The sequence below is a fragment of the Lonchura striata genome, chromosome 1, assembly GCF_050655825.1.
Source record: "Lonchura striata isolate lonStrDom1 chromosome 1, ASM5065582v1, whole genome shotgun sequence".
Taxonomy (NCBI): domain Eukaryota; kingdom Metazoa; phylum Chordata; class Aves; order Passeriformes; family Estrildidae; genus Lonchura; species Lonchura striata.
This window is the reverse complement of record NC_140703.1, coordinates 116,910,505-116,934,161: the sequence shown is the minus strand read 5'-3', so window position 1 is coordinate 116,934,161 and position 23,657 is coordinate 116,910,505. Positions and strand designations below refer to the sequence as shown.

Sequence of the window (23,657 nt, the reverse complement as noted above, 5' to 3'; positions counted from 1 at the left end):
TATATACTTTCTTTTCAATGGCAGAAAGGTGGAAGAAAGGAAAACAGGTAAATTGACAGGCAAATCTCTGTTATTATCCCTGTAACAGGCAATACATTTTACAAGCTTTAGATAAAAAAGCAAAACATCTGCTCTCATTAAAGGTTAATTAATGAAACTGGAAAGAAGAGACAGGAAAAGCAGAACATCTTCTTGGGATTCTTCTTGGGATCTTCCCTCAAACCTCCTGATTTTATCCTGGTAAACTCCGGAATGGTTTCAAATTCCAGCTCAGGAATCTGCTCTGCACATCCACTCCTGCTTTCCCTGCTCTTTTTTCCCACAGAAAATTGGAAATTGCCCTGATTTTCCAAGGAAACGAATTGTTCTGCTCTGCTGGGGTGCATGAATGATAAGAAAGAAATATAGAATAAATCTGGATTTTATAACTTAATTTTCTTAAGCATCTTCCTACATTTTAGAGTGGCTGAGAGCTTTCATTCCCGCCACTGCTGCTTCTTCTTTCTCATCCTGATCTCGGTTTCAGATGGGATCAGGATGGAACTCCTAATTCCTCGGGATCCCAGTGGGAGAAGCGTTCTCCTACTCTCCAGGAAATATCATCATATCAAAATATAAAATCAAATATCAAATAAACTCTCAACATTTTGGCCAGTTTTTGCACAGAGAGGTAGAAATCCCTACCCCTGCTGAAATCAAAAATCCTGTTGCCACCAAAGCTCATTTTTTCCATATCCACAAGGAGAGCATTTCCCTGGATTTAGAGGGCCCAGGGAGAGGAGACTTTCCAAGCAACAAAACCAATTTTGGGTTTAAAAACCTGAGATTCATCTACGTGTCCTTTATACAGCTGAATTTCCATTCTCATTTAAGGGTCATGATCATCACCAAGACCAGGAGGAAGGAAAATGAAGAAGTTAAAAATTAGACAAAAAGCTGATTTGAGGCAGTTTTATTCTTGTAAAAAAAACAAAAATACCAAAAAAACCCACAAAAATCTTACACTTGCAGCCAGTTCAGATGCTGTCCAGAGACAATAAATCTCCTGATAACGCCACAATTCCACTTTTTTAAAGAAGAACTTCTAAATCACAGCACTGTTTTATGAAAACTCTGTGTGTCCACAGCAAATTTTTCCCTTTTTTTGATACAAAGTGACTGTTTATTCCCTCAATGCCTTATTTATAAAGGCCTGACAAAACAGCCATTCACCCCCAGCAGTGACTCAGATTTTTGGGACTTTCCTGCTCGTCTGGGAATAATGTTTATAATACAAATGTCTGGTTAATGAAAGGCCATTTTCTGTGTGTCACTGACATTTGTGTGCTGGAAGGAGCAGGGAAGCAGCCCCGGAGCTCCTCCTTTTCTCTTGGAAATTTGGGGTGACAATGGCAATGTTTCATTAGCAGGTGACTCTTTTGATCAAGCTTTTATATATATATATATATATATATATATTTTTTTTTTTTTTTTTTTTTTTTTTTTTTTTGCAACCAACATTTTTCCAACTTAACGCCTTGCTTGCCCTGGAGTTGGATATTTTAATTAAATAGAATTGGAAATTGTGGTTTTGTTGGAGGGGGGAGTCAGGAGTGGGTTTTCCATGTTTTTACACTGCCCAATTCATTGGGGGGCTGACAAATCCATGAGAGTGATGTCGTGGCGTGAGCGATGGCACAACATGAATACTTAAGTTAATTACAAAAAAAAAAAAAAAAGGAAAAATTATCTGAATTACTTAGTTTGCCTCACAGCTGAGATGGACAAAGAAGAATTTGAATTTTTCTTGCCTTAGGGAAAAACCCTTTTTTTCTCCTCAAAGAGTTGCTGTTTCTGGTGGGTGCCTTGGTTTGAAAAGCCAGGTGTGTGCTAAGGAAGGCAGGATCCTCCCTTGAAATGGAAAATGTAAAACCCCTCCCTCCGAATTATTATAATTTTGAAATTAAGGGGCTCTCAGGTAAAGATATGGGAATGGGAATAACAGAAAGAAAATTAAAAATACAAATGCAAGAGTACAAAAAAATAAAGTAAAATAAATAAAATAAAATAAAATAAAATAAAATAAAATAAAATAAAATAAAATAAAATAAAATAAAATAAAATAAAAGAAGCCAGTGCCAGGGTCAGAGCAGCCCTGTCCCCTGTGGGTCAGGGAGGTGGCTCAGCCCCATCCCAGGGGGGCTCAGCCCTCCTGCAGTGCCAGCTGTGCTTCTGCTGGAGCAGGATCCTGCACAAGGGGGGAGTTTTCCTCCTGCTCCAAGCCCCAATGTCCAACCTGGCCTTGGGCACTGCCATGGATCCAAAGCTTCCCTAGGAATTCTATTCCAGGGCTCCCCACCCTCCCATGGAGCAATTCCTTCCCAATATGCCACCTTATCCCTGCCTTCTGGCAGTTTAAAACCATTTCCTCTCTCTGTCACTCTCTGCCCCTATAAAAAGTCCCTCTCCCTCCTTTTTTTGATCCCCTTTAGGCCCTGGAAGGGGCTCTGAGGTCTCCCTAAAGACCATCCCCAGCTCTCCAAGGAGAATAAACACCCACCAACCCCACTGCAGTGCTCTGGGAGCAGGAACCCCATGGGAAAAGCTTAAAAAAAAAACAATTTTTTTAATTTTTTTTTTTTCTGGCTGATCTGCTGCTGGTGGCTGAACAATGTGCACTTAAATCTGCCAGTGCTGCCTGTGTTTCCATCAGCTTGTGTCCCATTGTCCATTCTCCAGTGTCACTCAGCCTTGTAACATCTGAACAAAACCAGGGCAGCAGGAGCGACACGCTGGGGCTGCTGCTGATTAACTGCCCGGGCATTGCCACCCCGGGGAAAGCAGAGACTGAGCTCAGGGAATTTCTTTAATTAATTTTAACCTCACTGGCTTCAGATCTGCATCTCCCAAGAGCCGTGGTTTGGAAGGGCAGAGCTGGGAGCCAAGGGTTGATGTGGAGATGTAAATTTATATATTTGTATATGGGCACGGCGTTCACTGGGAACTTCTTGGAGCCTTTTCTTATTTCTCAGGGGAGTTCCTGACACTCTGCACGCCTCCAACTCTCTGGGGATGAGATTCCAGCCAGGAAATAGCCAGAGAAGCAGCTCAGCACTACATGGCAGCCTCAAAGTAAGGCTTGGATGGTCCTGCCTGGGATGGCAAAAGAGAATTCCAGAATCCCTGGGGCTGGAAAAGCCCTCCCAGCCCAGGGAGTCCCAGCTGGGCCCCATGTCCACCTTGTCCCCAGCCCAGAGCACTCAGTGCCACCTCCAGGTGCCACTTCCAGGGATGAGCACTCCAAAACTCCCTGGGCAGCCCCTGCCAATGTTTAACAACGTTTTCCATGAAGAAATTCCTTCTGAATTCCTCCCTTTTCCCTGCCATACTCATTAATGCCAAGCCAGCCTTTAGACATCTACACCAAGAACAGAATTTTCCCCATGACATTTTGGAGGCCACTAATGTTCAGCAACCTCCCTGAGGATGAAAACCAAAGGAAGTGATTATGTCCCTTGGAACCTTGCAGCTTCTCCAAAAAGAAGCCTCCACAGCAGCAATTTTTGCCCTAAAACCATGAGCTGGAGCATCAGAAGAAGCTGCCCAACCTCAATAATTCTGGAATTCTGTGAGCTGCTTCTCCTTCCTTGGACCATCCTGTTTGGAAACAAGAGCCCCTCATCCCCAGGTTCCTCAAGGCTGCCCAGAAGTGTCCCTGAAACAGAATTTGACCCCTTTTTAAAGCCTGGTGCACTTCCTTGAGCTGTAGAGAGGATTTGAGGAGGTGACTGAGCACCAGGAGTGAGGTGAATGTGCAACACCCCCCCAGCAGCTGGGCAACGAAGGGTAATGTTCACTAATTTCTTAATTATGGAAGTTTTGCAGCTCAATGCTTCATATTGACCAAATTGCCAGTTTGGCTCTGCACAATTACTGTCTGCCTTGATAAATATCCCTTTAATTGGCCAAGCTTGCATGAGATGAACTTTTAAATCACAGCATTTCCACACAATGCAGTGTGAAATTTCTTTTCTCCCTTTTTTTTTTTTTATTTATTTTATTTCCCCTAGAAATGAGTCACAAAGAACTGTGTTTAAGATATATTGCTATCTCCTTTTTAAGTGGAGTCGGAATGGCTGCACCAAAGCCGAAATGTTGCCAGCATTTGGTGCCAACACTTTGATCCATCCACATGAACTGGATATAGACATAAGAGCTTACTAAACAAACTGGACAGAGTCCCAGTGGGAACACTCAAAAATGTATTAATCAAAGTCAAGCGGCAGAGCAAATTGAACCAGTTCATTAATTATGAAAATTCTCTCACCAAGTGACATGTTGTTAACTGTGTGAGGACTTAACACGTTTGAATCCGTGGGCTGTCCTCCCTGCGTGCAAAATTGAGTTAGAAATTGGGGGTTTCTCTTTTTTTTTTTTTTTCCTTCCCCTTCTGTGGGTTTCTAACCAGGAAAAAGGGTAGAGTCAGTAGCAGGGACACAACACTCGCTGCAGGAGGAGACTTTGCAAAGGTCAGTGCTGCAAAGAATCGAGGAAAAATGGGGTGGTCAAGAATTTTGAGAAGAAAACCCTTGAAGGAAAGGTTGGAAAAGATCTTTGGGGTCATCCAGTGCCAACAGCATCACCCCAAATCCTGTCCCCAAGGGCCACATCCAGACTCCTCTGGAACATTCCCACAGTGACTCCAAACCTCCCTGGGCAGCTCATCCCAACATCTGATCACCTTGAAGGGAAAAATAATTTTTAATCTCTGATCTGAACCTAATTAGAGGAATTATCTGGTCACTTGTAACCTCTTCAATAAAGACCAGAAACCCACAGGTGCCCACAATACCCATCCACATTGTTTTTCCTTGCTCCCAGCAATGGAACATTTGCTTCCGGATTAAAACCTGGGGGAAAAAATGTATTTTTAGGGTGTCTTTTGATGAACAGGGCCTCAGACCAAATGACAAAAGACAGCCTGAGAGTCCCAGCAGGGATGCAAAGCTGATTTATTTACAGTTCCTTTGGAAAAGGAGAGCAAGGTGAGTGGGAATTATCAGGTGTTGGGAAGGAAGATTTGGTTTGGGATGCTGGGATCACCAATGGATGCTGTAATTATCAGCTCTATAATATTAAAATTTTCTCATCTCCTGATTTTTAGCACTTCTGTAAATCAGAGACTTTAGAAAAAAAACAAAAGAATGTGATTTCAGAGCTTTTTGCTCTTCAGAGTGATTTAAATAAACACATTTTTAGTGCAGGAAAGAAAAGCAAACCTCAATCCCAGCCTTTCAGAAGTTGGACATGAGGCAGCCATTTGGGATTCCTGTGTAATCAATAAGGACAGGCAGGTCCCAGGTGGATTCATCCTCCCAATCCCACTCACCTCTCCTGGAATGGGATCAATCCAGAGCCAGGGAGGCTGAACTGCTGCCTCGGATTAAGGCCTGAACATTGGAACCCTGGTTATTTGAGAATTTCAGATTTTCTGTGCTGCCAGCACTGACCCCCAGGAGAACACTGCACTGACCTGAGGCCGTGGAGAAGCTTCCAAAATTCAACAATAAAACTGAGATTACAGGTGTGGAGTTGGAATGGAAGTGTGTGATAGCACAGGGTGGAAACTCAGAGTTGAAGGGTTTAGAATGCAGGAATAGATATAAAGCAAGATGGAGGTTTTAGGGTGGAGGCTGGGCCTTCTTCATCTTCTCCTCCTTCTCCTTCTCCTTCTCCTTCTCCTTCTCCTTCTCCTTCTCCTTCTCCTTCTCCTTCTCCTTCTCCTTCTCTTTCTCCTCCTTCTCCATGGGTTTGGGTGGTTTTGTGCAATTGGATAAAAAAGTCCCCACTGTGGGCACGGGTGGTTGGGTATTGGGTTAAAAGTGAAAATAATTGAGGTGTCATTTCTTAATTGGACAGTTTATCCTTAAAAAACTTGTAGCAAGAAATACCTCACAATTTTTTACCTTGTTAGAGTAAAATACTGCAGAACTCAGGGTTTGTGAGACTGTAACAGAGATGAGAATTAATAAACATCTGAGTCCCAACAAAAAATACCATTCAGGATTTAATCCCAACCTTGGCAGAAAAGAAGCAAAGAATCCATTACTGAACCCGAGGCAACCAAAGATTTTCAGGAGGATTTTCACCCCCAGTGAATATTCAGGTGATGTTTGGGTTTGACCCCAAAGCATTGAGCAACATTTAAGCAAAGCATGTCGGCATTCAAACTTTGCTCCTATAGTTAATCCAAAATTATTTCCATAAATACTCTGCACTGATTAATTTTTAAAAATCGTTCTGATATTTTTCTGAATTTTTTTGTCTTCATCCCCATCTTGAAATTACATTTAAAGCTGAGAGTTCACCAATGGGGGTGAAATTAAATTCACTTTTGCACAGTGCTGTTGATTAATTATTATCCACTGAAACCCTCCACAGATTCCAAGGTGTGTCACTCCTCTACCAAGTGAGGATATGGGAAATATTCCAAGAAAAAGGCAGTTAAAGGAGTTAAAAGGAGTTAAATCAGAGCTGCAAATTCAATATTAGGGGAGCCACCAAGCAGGAGGCTGAGCTTTGCTCAAACATTGACTGAGATCCTGAGCTTTCAGGAATTTTTCTGGGAATAACTGAACTTTATCCCTACAGGTGTCTGGTCAGGGAAAGATGATCCTCTTTTTGTTTTCCCTAAGGAATAGACAGATGAAAGATGATATTTTTAATGTGCCCATCACCCATTATCCCTAAATTCTCCTAAAACCCACAACATTCCTATAAAATCCCCTTTTTTAAAAAAAATAAAAGCAGCAATCAGGACTTAAAGAGACTGCTCAGTATATTTAATTCATTTATATTTAATATTAATATATTATATTATTATATTACATTACATTACATTACTATATTATATTATATTATATTATATTATATTATATTATATTATATTATATTATATTATATTATATTATATTATATTATATTATATCATATCATATCATATCATATCATATTATATTACATTATATTATATAGATTAAACTATATATTAAAATATATAATGTTTATTGTATATTATAATATATAATATAGACTATATTAAAATATATTTTATTATAATAGTATGCCGTTAATATGTAATGTGTAACTAATTATATCATATACTAATTAATGTATATTATTCTATTTTTGTATGACTATATATTTAATATTATTTTATATAACTAATTATTTTAATCTGCTTTTATTCAGCAGTTTCCACTCTGGGAATATTAAACATGTTTTTTTTGGGAAGCCACTGAGGAGGAATCCCAGGAGGAAAAACTGATTTTCCAAGAGCCTGGGGGAAAGGAGAAAATTCCCTTGGTCCCACTGCAAAGCCAGGGCAAGGTCATGCCTAAATTCTTATTTTTTACAGGGAAAATGGGATTTTCCTAAATATCTAAAGTGCTAGAAAAATTAAAAATCAAATATGAGGCAACAGAAAAACCTACTTTGCTCTGCAGAGACCATGACTAGGGAAGAGTTTATCCTGAAATGAAGGAAGTGGGGGCTGGTTTATCCATGGAATTAATAAATTAGGTGAAATCTGTCTTTGTGTGCTTATGGAGAAAAATGTTCTTTTCTTACCTATAAAATCCTCCAAGCCACTGCTAACACAGACATGCAGCATCATCTAGCGACCACAGCAGGATAAGGCAGGAAAAATTTGGGAATGGGCTCCAATACCCACATTTAAAGCTGAGGATAAGATAAAACATTGGATTTTATTTCCTTGTTTCATCAAGGTTTTGTTCCAGCTTAAAATTAACACGTTCCTACAAAAACTCCACTCGATGGAAAATCTCTCTCCCTAAAAAAGCATTAAAAAAAAAAAGTTTCCCAGATCCCACACAATAAAAATGATCAAAATGGGAACGTGAAATTCTTGGAAATTGTTGCTGTATTAATAAAAAATCTGAATTTCACACCCTGCTTTTAAGCAGGTGTAAAATCATTGAGATCATGGTCCAGAATGAGAATTATTTGTGTCTTTATTTAAGGGTTCAGAAATTAGTCTAAAACCTGGTAAAAGCCAGGAAAAGAGCTATTGTAATTAACAATTCTATTTAACAATTGGTGTCTGCCCTGCCTGAGTGGTTGAAGTTCTACTTCAGCAGAATTATTTTTTCCTTATTTTTTTCACTTTTAAATGTTGCTTTTGTTTCATGGAAAAAGCCAACGAAGGCAGAACATTTCCATCTGCTTTTTTTTTAACCACTTCCATGCTCCAGCTGCTTCCCAGATGATTTTTATCAGGGAACCACGAGGCAAAATTCATAATTCCATGGGTAAACAAATTACAGGCAAAGAGAACAAAGTGGCAAATCTGGGGCTGTGGACATGAGCAAATTCAGATCTAAACCCCTGGGGGATAGTTTGGAATGTGATCCACAAATCTTGGAAAAATTCATCCCAGCCACAACTGGAAGGAAGTTTGAAGCAGAGTTGTCCTTCTTGGGTCCCACACCACATGGAGGACTTGGAGCTCAGGGAGGAATTCTGCAGGAATTGGGGGATTTGGGGCTTTGGGGGAGGTTTTGGTGGTGGGACTGGCAGTTTTCTTCATGCTCAATGATTTTTTTTTAGGGGTCTTTCCCAAATCTGTGGTTCTGTGATTCTCTAATTCAGCTGGGTTTGGACAGGAATCACCTCCCAAGGATGGCTCGTCCAGAAGGAACCTGGACACAGGGAGTGAGTCCTGAGGGGACAGAATTAAAATCACAAGGGGAAGGCAGAGGGAATCAGACCAGGAATAATAAAATCTGGATTTGGGTTGGGAGGGAATTTAAAGCTCATCCCATCCCTATGGGAATCCAGGGCTTCCCTCTGGCTGCCCTGGGACCCTGGCAGGGGTCAGGAACCCCCTGGACAGAGCCCCAGAGACACTGGCTGTGATCTCTGGCCATGGAAAAGAGTTTTCAATCTTACAGGATCAATTACCAGCTCTGAGGGTTTGATAGAAGCAATAATTAAGTGTGGCACGGGTGCAAAAGTAAAATTTTAGGATTGTCCAAAGGGGACAAGCTGGAGGAAATTGGGTGTGCCTTGTCCTTTTTCTCCTTCTTCATGCCCTCCATGTCTCACTGTGGTGTTGGCATTTTTCTGTTGGTTCAGGCTGGGGACACACTGTCCAACGTAGGTGACAGATATTGGCACGTTCTTGTAAATGCAGCCCAGGGAGTTTCTGGTATTGAATGTTTGTCACATCCCACTGAGGGCAGAGCCCCACACGCTGCCCTGCAGGACAGAGCTGGGCAGGGCAGCAGAACATGTGAGAGATCAACAGAATAAACAACCTGGAAACCAGCACAGACCAATTCTGGCTTCTGCTTTGGCAGGGGGCTGACAGACAGAGACTTTCTACAATCCTGGAACCATCAATAGCTCAGATTCTGGCACATTCCAACCCCCTGCCATGGCAGGGACACCTCCCACTGTCCCAGGCTGCTCCAGCCCCAGTGTCCAACCTGGCCTTGGGCACTGCCAGGGATCCAGGGGCAGCCACAGCTGTGCACCTTCCCAGGGAGGAAATTTTTCTTAATATCTGATCTAAACTTGGAATTTTTCACTTGGAAGCCATTCCCTGTGTGCTGCCCCTCCATGCCCTGGAAATTGTCTCTCTCCAGCTTTCCTGGGGCTCCTCCAGGCCCTGCCAGGCCACCCTGAGCTCAGCCCAAAGCTTCTCCTGTGCAGGTGAACAATCCCAGCTGTGCCAGCCTTTCCTGCCAGCAGAGCTGCTCCATCCCTCTGCTCATCCTGGCTCCCAAATCCCTCCATCCACCAAGGGTTTCATGCCAATTATCCTCCCTGATTTCCTCAAATGATGCTCCAAGAGTCTCAAGAGGTGAATTTTTAATCCCATTATTTCTTATTTTATGGGTAATTTTCCCTCCCAGCCCCATGGAACAACTCTTGAATAATTTCTGATCTCTTTAATTCCAGGTGACTGAAAGTTCCCATGAAAATTTGTCTGATTTTTTAAAGGAATTAATTTAAATTAGTAATGTTTTGGGGATTCAGGTTCTCCCAGTCTCCATAAATTCCTAAACGTGGGAAAGGAGATTTTTTTCAGGCATTTCTGTTATGATTTTGCCTGAAAATCACTCAAATCCAAAGGCTGATCTATCTGCCAGAACAGAAGAAACTCCAATTTTAGGGGAGCAGAAAGATTCCCCTGAGTAGCTAAACTATAAAAATGTAGACTCAGGGGAAAAAAAAAATAATAATTCAGATAAAAGAAGCATCTGATATATATGAATCTATTATTATAAACCTTTCTGTTAATCTACCTACTTAAATAATATGTCTGTCACAAAAAGCCATAATCTTCCACCCAGAAAATAAAAAAAAAAAAAAAAAAGAGTTAATTATTGTGATTTTTGAGGGCAGGAAGGTGAAACATCTCAAATTTTCCCAGCCAGATGCTCTCCTGACAACGTGAGGACACTCCCCACCCTTCCAAGCGCCGTTTTGTGTCCACATGTGCCAATTTTGGTTCTTTGAAAGCCTTCAGAAGTCAGGTTTAGCACACATGAGTGCAGCTGATGCCTTTGATTGAGGATATTGTTGTTGCTGAGCGCACACTCGTGTCACATTTGCTCATCTGAGAGCACCCTCGGAGGAGTTTTCTGCAGCACAGCCCTCTCCTGTTTGATTTTACACGTGTTTGTTCTCCTGAAAGGCTTTTAGCCCTCAGGTAAGGATTAGACAACGATTTGGCTGCCTTAAAAGACAGAAAAAAAAATAGATTCTGCTGTCATCCTCAGCAGCCAGAGGCCTCGTTGGTTTTTTGCCACACTGGGGGATGATGTTTCTTCCAGAGGATGAAAAACAGAATAATTTTGGTAAACTGAGGCAAGGAATCTCAGATTATGAGCAGCTGGAAGGGATCTGTTGGAATCCAAAGTGCAAGAAACTCTCAGAACTTTGGGCTTGGAAACCAAAGCTTAGAATTAAATCCAGGATTTGAGCTGGGACCTTGGAAAAGACTCCCAAACTTAGGTGCTGGAAGGGAGAATGTGGATTTGTAGCTTAATGCAGAGACACATTAAGCTAAGGAAAGTTTAGAGTTTTAGAGTTTAAGATAAAAAATAAAAGCAGTTCCAGAGGCAAACAAGGAGTTCAGAATGCAGCACTGTGGGTTTGTGTGCCAGAACATGACTGGCTAAGAGAGCTCAACTGTAACATAAGATGAAATATTTAAGGATTGGGTCAAAACCATAAATATCCTTGTTGGTGGTGTTTTTTGGTCAATAACTCCTTCAAAGGTCTTGCAACTGAGGGTCTCGGGACCTTCTGAACCATGCAGTGAAGATGTGAGCTGAACCCACCCTTCCTGCCTGTGCAGAAGATAAGAAAAAGAAACCACATCATCAAAAAAAAGTCAAGAGTCCTGTCTCAAATTCCTTCCAGAATTCCCCACAAGTGAATTACCACAGGATCCATGAGGATCACTGAGTCCAGCTCTTCAGGGTGTGGCCCAAACTGGGACCAGCCCCACAGCCCCGCAGTTCTTTGTGGGTCTCAGATTCAGTCAAAGAGAGAAATGAAGAGTTTCTATCCAGGCAGAAGCTTGGGAAAGAGCTGGAAAATAATGTAAATAATTCTTTATCTCTCTTGTTGTTCACATTGTTTGTAGTTAAGTTCTATCACTGTGCGTCAAGCACTCTGCACCAATGCTGTGGGTTGTTTTCACTTCAGAACAAATGGAGTTGGTCCTCACAAAACTCACTATAAAAGAGCGGAGTATTTTGAATAAATTGGGAGTTTTACTCTCAGCAGCCTTCTGAGTCAGAGTCTTCTCATTCCTGTCCTGCCTCGACAGCGACATTCTTAGCACCAGGCTCTCACTGGGATTTCCACCACAGTGCTGAGGGGAAACCTGAGACAGAATTCAAATTTAGGGTTCTCAACATGAGGAAGTTGTGCAGCTGTTGGAACAGGTCCAGAGGAGGCCATAAATTGATCCCAGGGCTGGAGCCCTTCTGGAGCCAGCCTGGGAGAGCTGGGAATGTTCAAGCTGGAGAGGAGAAGCTCCAGGGAGAGCTGGGAATGTTCAAGCTGGAGAGGAGAAGCTCCAGGGAGAGCTCAGAGCCCTGCCAGGGCCTGGAGGGACTCCAGGAGAGCTGCAGAGGGACTGGGGACAAGGATGGAGGGACAGGAGCCAGGGAATGGCTTCAAAGTAGGATTTGATGGAATATTAGGAAGCAATTCTTCCCTGGGAAGGTGGGCAGGGGCTGGGATGGAATTCCCAGATTCCCCTGGATCCCTGGCAGTGCCCAAGGCCAGGTTGGACACTGGGGCTGGAGCAGCCTGGCACAGTGGGAGGTGTCCCTGCCCAGGGCACTGGATGATTTTTATTGTCCTTTCCAATCTAAACTTTTCCATGAATTTATGATACTTTGACAGCAGCACAACCCCAGGCCTGGGATCTCTGCCTGAAGAGAATCAGGATTTGTGTGGAGGAAACCTGTCACTATAGGACAGGTGAAAGCACAACGTGAGCTACTGTTATTTGCAAGGTAAAGAAGAAGGTTTATTCTCTGACTCCAACTTTTATACTTTTCCAAAGGTGACAGTGGATTGGAGAGTGAATGGGCCACCTCTCCAAAGACATTGGATAAACTACTAGTATATTAAGTTTTTCTACTCTTATGAAGGAATGTAAAACAATATGTTGCTTATAGAAAATTGTGTGAGAATTTTTTTTAACAGAATGTAAACTTAGAAGGCTTTAGAAAATCTTAAGAATCAGGGCAACAGAAACCTGGCTAGGAAATGGCTCCCAGACAATTTGGACCTCCAACAGCAAAAAATGCAGGAGGAAATGTTCTCTGGTTGAAATCCCTGACATGCCAACAAATGGTGTTAGAGATTAATTCTGTGATAAGAGGAGTTAATGCCCAGGTTTTACCAGAAGTGTGTAAAGAAGAAATTAAACTTTTTTAGGGAACCAGGTGACTAAAAAAATGAAGCCCTCACTGTTGATCAAAGCATCAGCACAGAGCTGATCCTCAGGAGAAACCATCTGGTTTAAAAGCATTTGGTTTCAATATGGGGGAAAAAAAAAAAGAAAAAAAAAAAGAGAGAGCTTGGGCTACTGATCAACAGATCTGGCTTTCCTTCTGCTGTTTTATTAGGAATTATAGCAGAGAAAATCAGAAAAGCCAACAAAGAAAGCAGCAAGGAAGCACCAAACAGAAGCTGTGGCAGGGTGATGCAGAGAAAAAGCTGAAAGAGGGAACTTTTAATGCCAGTGCTGTCAGAAAAATCTGGAATCTGTTGCAAAGATGCTTCTCCTGCTTTATCCAAAGACATCAGACATTGATCCAAGCCTCTGTTTCAAACTGGAAACACCTGGTGGGGCTCAAACATCTGCCCAAATGCTTGAGGCTGAAAAGGGGACAACAGGGGGTTCTCACTCACTTTTGGGAGTCCTTATTTTCTTTTAATTGTTTCATAATTTAAAGCAATTTTCTGTTGCTGTAGGTGTTGTAATGAAAAGGTAGAGCTGAGTTTGGTGACAAAGGTGATCAGGGAGTCACCCTTGGTGCAGTCCCTGGGGCCTGCCAGGCTCCAAATGAGCTCAGCAGAGCCTCAGTCCATGATGTCCCATTTTTCCACCACAGTGGTCACAGTCTGATGTGTCATTGACAAAATTCGCAAAGTAAAAAATATTTAATTTCATTTTTTCCTCACCAAAAAGCAGGAGGAACCCACTGTGCCAAAGTCACTGGTTCTTCCACAAAGTTCAGCCACTTTTGGGTGACACGGCCTCGGCTGTGCTGAGTCCATTCAGCCTGGAATGGGATAAGGAATTCTCTGGTGATGTTGCCACATTTTACAGCTAATTATGCTGTTAATGATGATCTGCTGGATTGCTGCTGATGGGGGGGAAAGAAATCTCAAATAATTCAGCCTGGAAGGATCTGGGGAAGAAGGGGAAGTTTGAGGGAGTCCTCACTGCAGCCTTGCAGAACCTCAAAGGGGCTGTAAAAATGAGGCAGAGACAGGACAAAGGGCAAAATTTTTTTATTGGCCTTTTGTCAATTATTTTGCTTCTCTTTGCCAGGGTCAGGATTAAATGTGTGAGAGGGAATTTCTTGTTGGGACTCAGGTGTTTATCAGTTCTTGTCTCTGTCACAGCCTCACAAACCCTGAGTTCTGCAGCACTTCACTCCAACAAACTCAAAATGGAGCCCATCTCTCTCTCTGCAAGGCCTTTGAAGAATCAACTGTCCAATTAAGAAATGACACCTCAATTATTTCACTTTTAACCCAATACCCAACCACCCGTGCCCGCAATGGGACTTTTTTATCCAATTGCACAAAACCACCCAAACCCATGGAGAAGGAGGAGAAGGAGAAGGAGCAGCCTCCACCCTAAAACCTCCATCTTGCTTTATATCTATTCCTGCATTCTAAACCCTTCAACTCTGAGTTTCCACCCTGTGCTATCACACACTTCCATTCCAACTCCACACCTGTAATCTCAGTTTTATTATTGAATTTTGGAAGCTTCTCCACGGCCTCAGGTCAGTGCAGTGTTCTCCTGGGGGTCAGTGCCTGGCAGCACAGAAAGTCCAAAATTCTCAGCAGCCAGGGTTCCAACAGCCTTGGGCACTGCCAGGGATCCAGGGGATTCTCTGGGAATTCCATCCCAGCCTGGCCCTGCCCACCCTGCCAGGGAACAATTCCCAATTCCCATCTCCCATCCAGCCCTGCCCTCTGGCAGTGGGAGTCATTCCCTGTGTGCTGTCCCTCCATCCCTGGAAATTGTCTCTCTCCAGCTTTCCTGGGGCTCCTCCAGGCCCTGCCAGGCCACCCTGAGCTCAGCCCAAAGCTTCTCCTGTGCAGGTGAACAATCCCAGCTGTGCCAGCCTTTCCTGCCAGCAGAGCTGCTCCATCCCTCTGCTCATCCTGGAGCCTCCTCTGGGCTCTCTGCAGCAGCTCCAGCTCCTCCTGGGCTGGGATGCCAGGTTTGGCTGCAGTAGGAAGTGGGAATGTTCTTATTCACCTGAGTGGAGCTTTGGTAATGTCTGCAGATGACAGGAATTCACAGTGATTTCATATCATGCATTGGCACAGCTAAAAATTCCTGTATTTCCCCAATTAGCAGCCAACTCAACTCCCCAGAAATATTTTTATCCAATCACATCTCTTCTGGGACACCTCTGCTTTCGTAGTTTTTGTGATTTATTTTACTTCTGGGGCTTTTTTCTGCTCTGTGACTCAAACCCATAAACTGACTCCATGCTGGTGATAAAAGCTTTGGGCCGGAGGAATCCCACTGTCCTGGTGGATCTGCCTCCCAGACAGAACTTACGGGAAAAGATGAAAGAAGCACATTCCCATCCTTTCTTCCTCCCTGAGGAGAAAATATTCCTGGAGCCTTGCAAGAAGTGGGTGTCAACTCTTATGAAAATCTGATTATAATGATCTGGCAAGCTGCTATTATTGCTTACGTGAACAACACAAGACTGATGTGTAAACAAAACTGGACATTTTGATTTTTTAAACCAGGATTAGTTTTCAGTGATCAGAACTCTTGGCACAGAGAGCTCCAAACACCACCTCAGACATTTTTACTTTCCTTTCCTTTCTTAAGGCATCAAAATGAGATTTCATCATGCCAGCGCCGGGTAAACAAAGCCTTGAAACAGCACTTAGGACCCAGCCCTTGTTCAGTTCTAATCTCTTGAGCTTCTCGCTCTGTTTTGGCTGTCCTTAGGGAGATCAAGGTGTTCTTTTTCTGTGCCCTGTTTGTTTTCAGCATTCAGGTTCCAAACCCATCTCAAAGGTGAGATTTACTGTACCAAAACACCAGCTCAGCCTTGTTTGAGGGAGACAATGCAGGGAGTCTTTGTGCACTCTGCCAGTGACACATTAACCCTAATTTGGAGTTATTCCATGTGTTTATTTCAGAAGCCCAAATGTACAGATTTCCAAGAGCTGTCACAGTTCAATTGCTGTTTATTTTTTGTCTTCCTTTTTTTGGGGGGTTGCAGGGTCAGAGTTTCAGCTGCGCATTCAGACACAACATCAGAAAAATCACAGAATGGATTGGATTTCATCCATGAAGTAAAAGAAGACATTAAAAAGTCTTTAGTGGAGAACAAATTCATCCATTTTTCATCTTGTATCCAAAAAAATAAAAAGCTAAAAGCATCTCAGATCTGCAATGGGGAGTGAGGCCCAGCTCAGTGTCCCAGTTGGCAAACACCTGAAAACTGATGCCTCAAAAATTTCCTTTAAAACTAAAACCTGCCATCTTTTTTAATACCACAAGCCCTGGGAGAAGGGTAACACAAATTCAGATATTGCAGGGGCAGCAATTGACATTTGGCAGAATAAATTAATTCCTGCTTTTCTTCTGAGCCTCAGTTTTAAGCAGCTGGTGCTGGCCTGGAGGACAAGATCCCAAAATCCAGCGAGTCCATGTATACAAAAATAAAGTTGTCAGCCACTAAAGTGATGTGAAGAGGATGTGGGGTGAGAGGAATCTCGGAGGGAGGTTTGATTTTTATTTTTCTATTAAAAGCACAAAGCATTTTTGCCATAATTCTGTTATTTCTCACTGCGCTCTCGCTCTGAGTTTTTCCTCCTGGAATGATAAATTGCAAATAATTTTTTACTCCCGAGGTATTTCCAAAAAAAAAAAAAAAACTGACATTTAAAATCTGCATGCTTAGCAGGTCATTAATTACCTCATTTAAGAGCTGACAGGTCTCATGTCAGGCTCGACACTGTTTTTCAAGCTGTCACACCCACGCTCTGCCTAAAAGCTGTGGAGTACAAGCGTCATCATTTATAATGCAAAAAGGGGATCATTGATTATGCCCTGATTATTCATCATAATGCTTTCTTTCATGTCTACTTAATCATTGTGGGTTCTTGGAATATGCAAACCTTTCAGGCAAATCTTGCTGCGGAGCAATCCAAACAGAGCTCGGAGCTGACACCAGCTGGGCAAATAGGGCAAAAATAGGGAACAATGCAGGGTACGAACCCCACCTCTGCTGGGAAAAGGGGGGTTTGGGGTGGGGTCAGTGTTATAAATGAAAATTTGTCCAGACAAATTAATATGAAAAAATAAAATATTTATTTTGCATCAAATTCTATCTAGCCAGCCACAAGGAAAGAACAGAGCCGAGCCCGGGGTCGGCCCTGGGTGTGCCACAAGGAGTCAGCCCCAGCAGAGGTTTTCTCCCATTCTCACACACCTCCATCCTGGCACAAGTGGTTTTTATAGGGAAAATTCCACCTGAGGCCAAGATTTCAGCAGTCAGTCTTTTCTTCTATTCAGAGTCTATATGTTAATAAGATTTTCCTCTTTGGTGATGAGGGAGAACAATTCAGTGTCTGGAGTTTGTTGAATCTCTTGATGAAATTTATGTGAATTCAGGAACGCTGCATTCACATGGATCTGCCTGAGGATTTCCATGATTTCCATCTCGGGTTGTTCAGGTGATGACCAGCACCTGGGGTTCCTGTATCTCCCCAGCCATGGCCCATCCCCATCTCCTGGGGAGCTGCACCTTCTTACTTGGAAATCAGTTTCCAAAATACACCCGGTCTCACCTGTGAGGGTGGGAGAATCCTAATACAAAGGTGTATACTCTAACAAATATTCAATATCACATATAACATATTAGAAATTAGAATTATATCTACTACACATAACAGTCGGGGAGGAAGGATCTGTAGGATCTGCAGGGCTCTGAGAGTTGAGTTCCAGTGCTGGAGAAATTCCTGGCTCGGGGTCTGTGTTTGCTGTGATGACTTTGGGATGATTGTGGCAAACCCGGCCCTCCCCACACAGGGGATCAGCCAGCAAGAGTGAAAGGTTCAGGAAAAGAAAATTCCCAGCATTCACAGAATTCCCAAAATCATTTTCATTGTGGTTACAAAAGCCCTCCCAGCCCATGGAGTCCCAGCTGTGCCCACCTTGTCCCCAGCCCAGAGCACTCAGTGCCACCTCCAGGGGACACCTGCAGGGATGGGCACTGCAAAGCTCCCTGGGCAGCCCCTGCCAGGGCCTGAGCACCCTTTCCATGGGGAAATTGCTGCTGCTGTCCCAGCTGAGCCTGCCCTGGCCCAGCCTGAGGCCGTTCCCTCTCCTCCTGTCCCTGTTCCTGGAGCAGAGCCCGACCCCCCGGCTGTCCCCTCCTGGCAGGAGCTGTGAGAGCCACAAGGTCCCCCTGAGCCTCCTCTTCTCTCTTCCCTCCTCCTTTTCTCTTATCTTTTGTTATCTCTAGACATAACAGTGAGGTCAGACAATGATTTCCACCAAAAAATTCCTTTCATCACTCTTAAGATATCATTTCTAGGAAAAGCTGATGGGGCAGCAAAGTCTATCTGTATTTGACCTCCAATGAAAAGGATTTTATTCCACTAAGGATTTCAGGGGTGGACAGTGGACAACACCTTCCTGGAACCCTGTGGATGTTCTGGTTCTGGGGGCTGTTGCTGCTGCCAGACTGATTTGTCGAGGCACTCACGCTCCCCACTGGTGCACACCAAGGACAGGGGACTGGCAGTGCCACCAGCAGTGTCACCAGTGTCACAGCCCATTCCCACCACTTTGGGCTCACACTGATCCCAGAGCATCAAGCCCTGGAGCAAAGCAGAAGCTGCCTCCGAAATGAGATCCACTGTGCTTAGAGCTCCACCTTTGCTCTGTGAATGTTCTCGTGGGAACCCAGGGCATTGGGAATATTTCTCTGTCTGCTCTGGGCTGTCCTGACCCCCAGGGCAGCTCTGACTTTGCCCCTCATTCATGGAGAAAACTCCCAAAGCCTCAAGGTAAACCAGAAACCACAAAAGTGTGAAATGGATTGTAGAGATTGTAGAGAGTAGTGGAGTGTGTCAAATGTGTGAGAAATTTAGTGTTTAGGATTTTTAGTATGTTATAGATGGGTTCAAAATGGAGGATACAGGATGTTGTCTTGAGTTCCTTTCTTCTTCTTCCTTCTTCTTCTTGGGTTTAGGTGGTATCTTGTAATTGAGTAGAAAAATCCTCATTTTGGATCTTTAGGGGTCAGTTATTGGGTTAGAAAGGAAAATAATTTAGGTGTCATTTCTTAATTGTGTGGCTTAGTTTTTGATTAGGTTTAAAAGGCCTTGTAACAGGAGGTTTTTGGCCATTTTTGTGCTGTTTTTCCTGCACACAGAGCCCGGTGCAGACAGTGTGCTGAAGTTTTGATAAGGTAACAATAAACAGAAGCTGAAGACAGAAAAAGTCCAAATTGTCTCTGGTTCCTGACACAGAACTGCTCCAGGAGGGTCTGGACTTGCTCAAATCCAGGGAGTTGCCCAGCTTCGGGCCCACATGTTCTCAGGAGAAAGCTCAAACCTGAAAATATGAATCAGTGAGAGGAGCAGAGCCTGAGGGCCCAAGTGCTTTGGGGAAGAGGCTTGAGGAGCCTGGATTTCTCCATCTAAAGAAGGGTGTGAGGGCATCTCCAGACTCTGGCTCCAGCAGTGCTTCAGCCAGCAGAGGTGGAATTCACAGAATCACAGAAGGAAATCGATTGGAAAAGACCTTTGAGGTCATCAAGTCCAATCTGTGACCTAACGTAACACCTCCTCATCAGCTGAACTGAGTGCCACGTCCAGGCTTCCTTTAAACACATCCAGGGATGGTGACTCCAGCACCTCCCATTGCCCGAGGAATTATCCAAAGAATTCCCAGAATTCCCAGAATCACTGGGTTGGAAGAGACCTTCAAGATCATCAACCCAGCCCCAGCACCTCAACCCAGCCCTGGCACCCAGTGCCACATCCAGGCTTTGTTAAACACACCCAGGGGTGGTGACTCCACCACCTCCCCAGGCAGCAATTCCAGAACTTCATCACCATTTCTGTAAAAACTTTTCCCTGATATCCAACCTGTATTTCCCTTGATAATTCCCTTGGAATTGTCCCCAGGGGAGCTCTGTTTCTCCTGGTAAAACCTTCTTGCTTTTCACCCCTGTGAGAAGGGAGCTCGGGCTGTTTGGCAGATGGATAACAAAGTTCTTGGAAAGGCAGAGCATTGTTCTGTGGGATCCTGTGGATTTTGGGATCACTGTGTGGTGCCCAAAGCACGGGTGGCACCTTCCCTCTGCTGTGGGAGGCAAAGAGGGAGGGGGGATTTGCAGTTTTGATCCTATAGGTGACCTTGTCACCTCAGGCAGGTCCAAAAATGGCACCTCCAAGGGTAGTAAAAGACATTTATGATTTTAAAATATTCTGAAACATCTGCTGTACCTTTACTAAAATAATGGCATATTTCAAACCATCTTCTTTTTCCTAAACAAGCCACAGCATCAGGGGGGGTTCAGATTAGATTAGATTAGATTAGATAATTTATTTTTTTTTAAATCCCTTGCAAAGTGGTCAGGCCTTGGGATGAGCTGCCCAGGGAGCTTCGGAGTCACTGTGGGAGTGTTCAGGAGGAGTCTGGATGTGACACTTGGGGACAGCATTTGAGGTGATGCTGGTGGGATCATGTAAAATTTATATTTATTCTTTGAATAAAACCTGCTTACAGAAAGAAATATTCATCTACAATACATTTATTTTTCCATGGGTAATTCTACAGTCCTCAGAATGGAGTTTTCCAAGGAAAATACTAAATACTAAAATACTAAATACTAAAATGCTGCACAAAATCCATGGGAAAAAAAAATCAGGGATCTGAACAGTGCCCAGTTTTCTGCCTGACCAACTAATCTCTTCCTCCTTTGCAAAATGCAACCTTGGGGACAAAGGGAAGCTGCTGAGCAGTGTCCAAAAACCTGCAGGCTGAGAAAACTCCCACCTTTAAACCCTGAAGTTCCTGAAGCAGTGTCAATGTTGAGATTAAAACTGAGAAAAGGTGTGAAAGTTCATAATGGCAGAACAAGTAACGCTGATAACATTATCTGTGAGGTTAATTAATGCATAATCATTCCTGGGAAGCCTTTTCCTTTTGTCCCAGAGCGGGGTTGTTTGCCAAGCAAACTGCCAGGAGATGTGTGAACCACCTACAGCAAATGTTCCTACAATGAAATGCTCAGCAGTGAGTGGGGATGTTTGCTCAGGTTTGATTTCCACCACCTGTGCTGGGTTTACCAAGCGGGCTGGGAGCCCTCCCTATCTTTTGTGCTTCCAGCTTTTGTTGCCCAACAACCACAGCTCCTTCCCAAGTGTGGGAATGGAAATGGGCCCGGCTGGTTTCTCCCTCTGCCTGAAGCTCAGGGAAAAGCAAAGGGAGAGTGGAAAGGAGACTCCCTGCCTTTGAACTGATGGGTGCCGTGGTTTGGGAGCGGGTGTGGAACAGGAGATTTTGGGATTCTGGAATCATCAGGGTGGGAAGAGCCCCTCAGGATCACCCAGTGCCACCCCAGCCCCACCAGCATCACCCAAACCCTGTCCCCAAGGGCACATCCAGAATGGTGCTCTAAAGCTCAGCTGAACTTCATCTCGTCCCTTTGGCTTTGTAGGAACCTGACCTTCGGCTGGGAGGGACCATCCTGGAGACTCCTCACAGCCCTCAAGGTGCTGAGTCTGGCAGCTGATGAATTGTGAGTTGGAGCACCCTGGAGATCCATTTGGTGCATGTGCAGGTGCCTTTGCTTTGATTGCATGGAATCACCAGGGTGGGAAGAGCCCCTCAGGATCACCCAGAGCCACCCCAGCCCCACCAGCATCACCCAATCCCTGTCCCCAAGGGCACATCCAGACTCCTCGGGGACAATTCCAGTGACTCCAAACCTCCCTGGGCAGCTCATCCCAAGGCCTGACCACTCTGCCAGGGAAATTTTCTTTCCCCATCTCCAACCTGAGCCTCCCCTGGTGCCATTTGAGGCCATTTCCTCTCCTCCTGTCCCTGTTCCCTGGAGCAGACCCCAACCCCCCTCACTGCCCTTCCTGTCAGGGGATCCTACCCATATTTTTTTTTTTTTCTATTCCCTCTGAGGGGCAGTGCACCCTTTTTTATTGTCATTTTAAATGTGGTATTTACCAGGGCACATTCAAAACAAACACACCCTCCCTCCTTTGTCCGCCCAATTCTCTGTACCTGCCATGATATAAAACAGGATAAAGAATTGGCTGTAGCTGATGGTGGGGCAAATCAGTGCTGGGGTTAAGGTGAGAGCTGCTGCTCTGCTGCTCAAGTTTTCTTTGAGCTTCTGGTATTTATTTAAGAGGTAACAGGTAACCAGACAATCTTCTAAAGGTTCAGAATAGAGATTAGAAATAAAATTTCCCTGGCAGAGTGCTCAGGCCTTGGGATGAGCTCCCAGGGAGCTTTGGAGTCACTGGAATTGACCCAGAGGAGTCTGGATGTGGCCTTGGGGTGATGCTGGTGGCACTGGATGGTCCTGAGGGGCTCTTGCCACCTTGATATCTCTGTAATTCTGTGTGATTCTCCCAGGATTATCTCACTTGTAAACACAAATTAATCCCCATCCTGATGAGTCAGAGATCCAGCTCCCTACTCCAGGGCAGCTCCTGCTGCCCAAACAAATCCTGCTGCCCCTTTGCAATCTCTTAATGAGTTTCTGGCTGTCAGCTCAACACCAGAACTGCACGGGTGTTCCTGACCCCATTCCCTGACTTCACCTGATGTTCTCCTCAGCACTGGTGTCAGAACTCAAAATGTCCCTCAGACATTTTTGGATGTTCTGGGTCCAGGTCAGAAGCATTTGAGACCCTGGCAGGCAGCTGCAAACAGCTGGGATTTTGGGTTTGAACCATGGAATGATTTACCAACCTTACAGGAAGAACAAGAAGTCACAAAAGTTTAGATATTAGAGTAGAAGTAGTCACAAAGTAGAGGGAAGAATTTTTGAGTGCTGTACAGGGGGGTTTTGGTCTTGTACATGGGGGTCAGAGGTTTTAAGATGGATTTGGGATTTGGGCCTGCCCTGTCCTCCCTCTTTCTCCTTCCTCACCTCCATGTTCTTGGTGATGTTGGCACTCACAGATTGGTTTAGAGTAGAAAGGCACCATTTAATATAGGTAATAGGCATTGGGGAAAAACTGTAACCATGTAACACGTAATGTACCATATAAAAGATAGAAAAACACCATTTAATATAGGTAATGGGCATTGGGGAAAACTGTAAACATGTAACGTGTAATGTACCATATAAAAGATAGAAAATCACAATTTAATATAGGTAATAGGCATTGGGGACAAACTGCAAACATGTAACACGTAATGTACCAGATAAAAGAGAGCAGCAGCCCTGGGCGGGGAGAGAGGAGAAGGAGAAGGAGAAGGAGAAGGAGAAGGAGAAGGAGAAGGAGAAGGAGAAGGAGAAGGAGAAGGAGAAGGAGAAGGAGAAGGAGGAGAAAGAGGAGAAGAAGAAGGAGAAGGAGAAGGAAAAAGAAGAAGAAGATGAAGAAGAATATGAAGAAGAAGAAGACGAAGAAGAAGAAGAAGTCAGAGAGGATGTCAGGGTGTGTGTGTGCCTCTGCCTGAGCTGTGAGCAAACCACAGCAGCAGAGAAGAAAATCTTTTAGATAACTTGCAATAAACTGCCTTGAGATTGAACAACAAGAGACTGCTGAGCCTTTCTTTGGAAGCTCGGGTTGGGGGAGATTTTTCCACCACACGGAGCCACCCTGACCTAGAGGTGAGCTCCAGCACAGCTCTCCACAGC

The 23,657-nt window shown here is 44.0% G+C and overlaps 1 protein-coding gene across 1 annotated transcript; it reads left to right on the top strand.

Annotated features, from left to right (window-relative positions):
* Window positions 1-21,437: 21,437 nt before the first annotated feature.
* Window positions 21,438-23,657, top strand: LOC146768848 (uncharacterized). Its single transcript, XM_085560646.1, has 2 exons — window positions 21,438-21,569; window positions 23,222-23,657. The coding sequence occupies exons 1-2, from the start codon at window positions 21,563-21,565 to the stop codon at window positions 23,515-23,517; spliced, it is 303 nt and encodes a 100-aa protein (XP_085416772.1). The 5' UTR covers window positions 21,438-21,562; the 3' UTR covers window positions 23,518-23,657.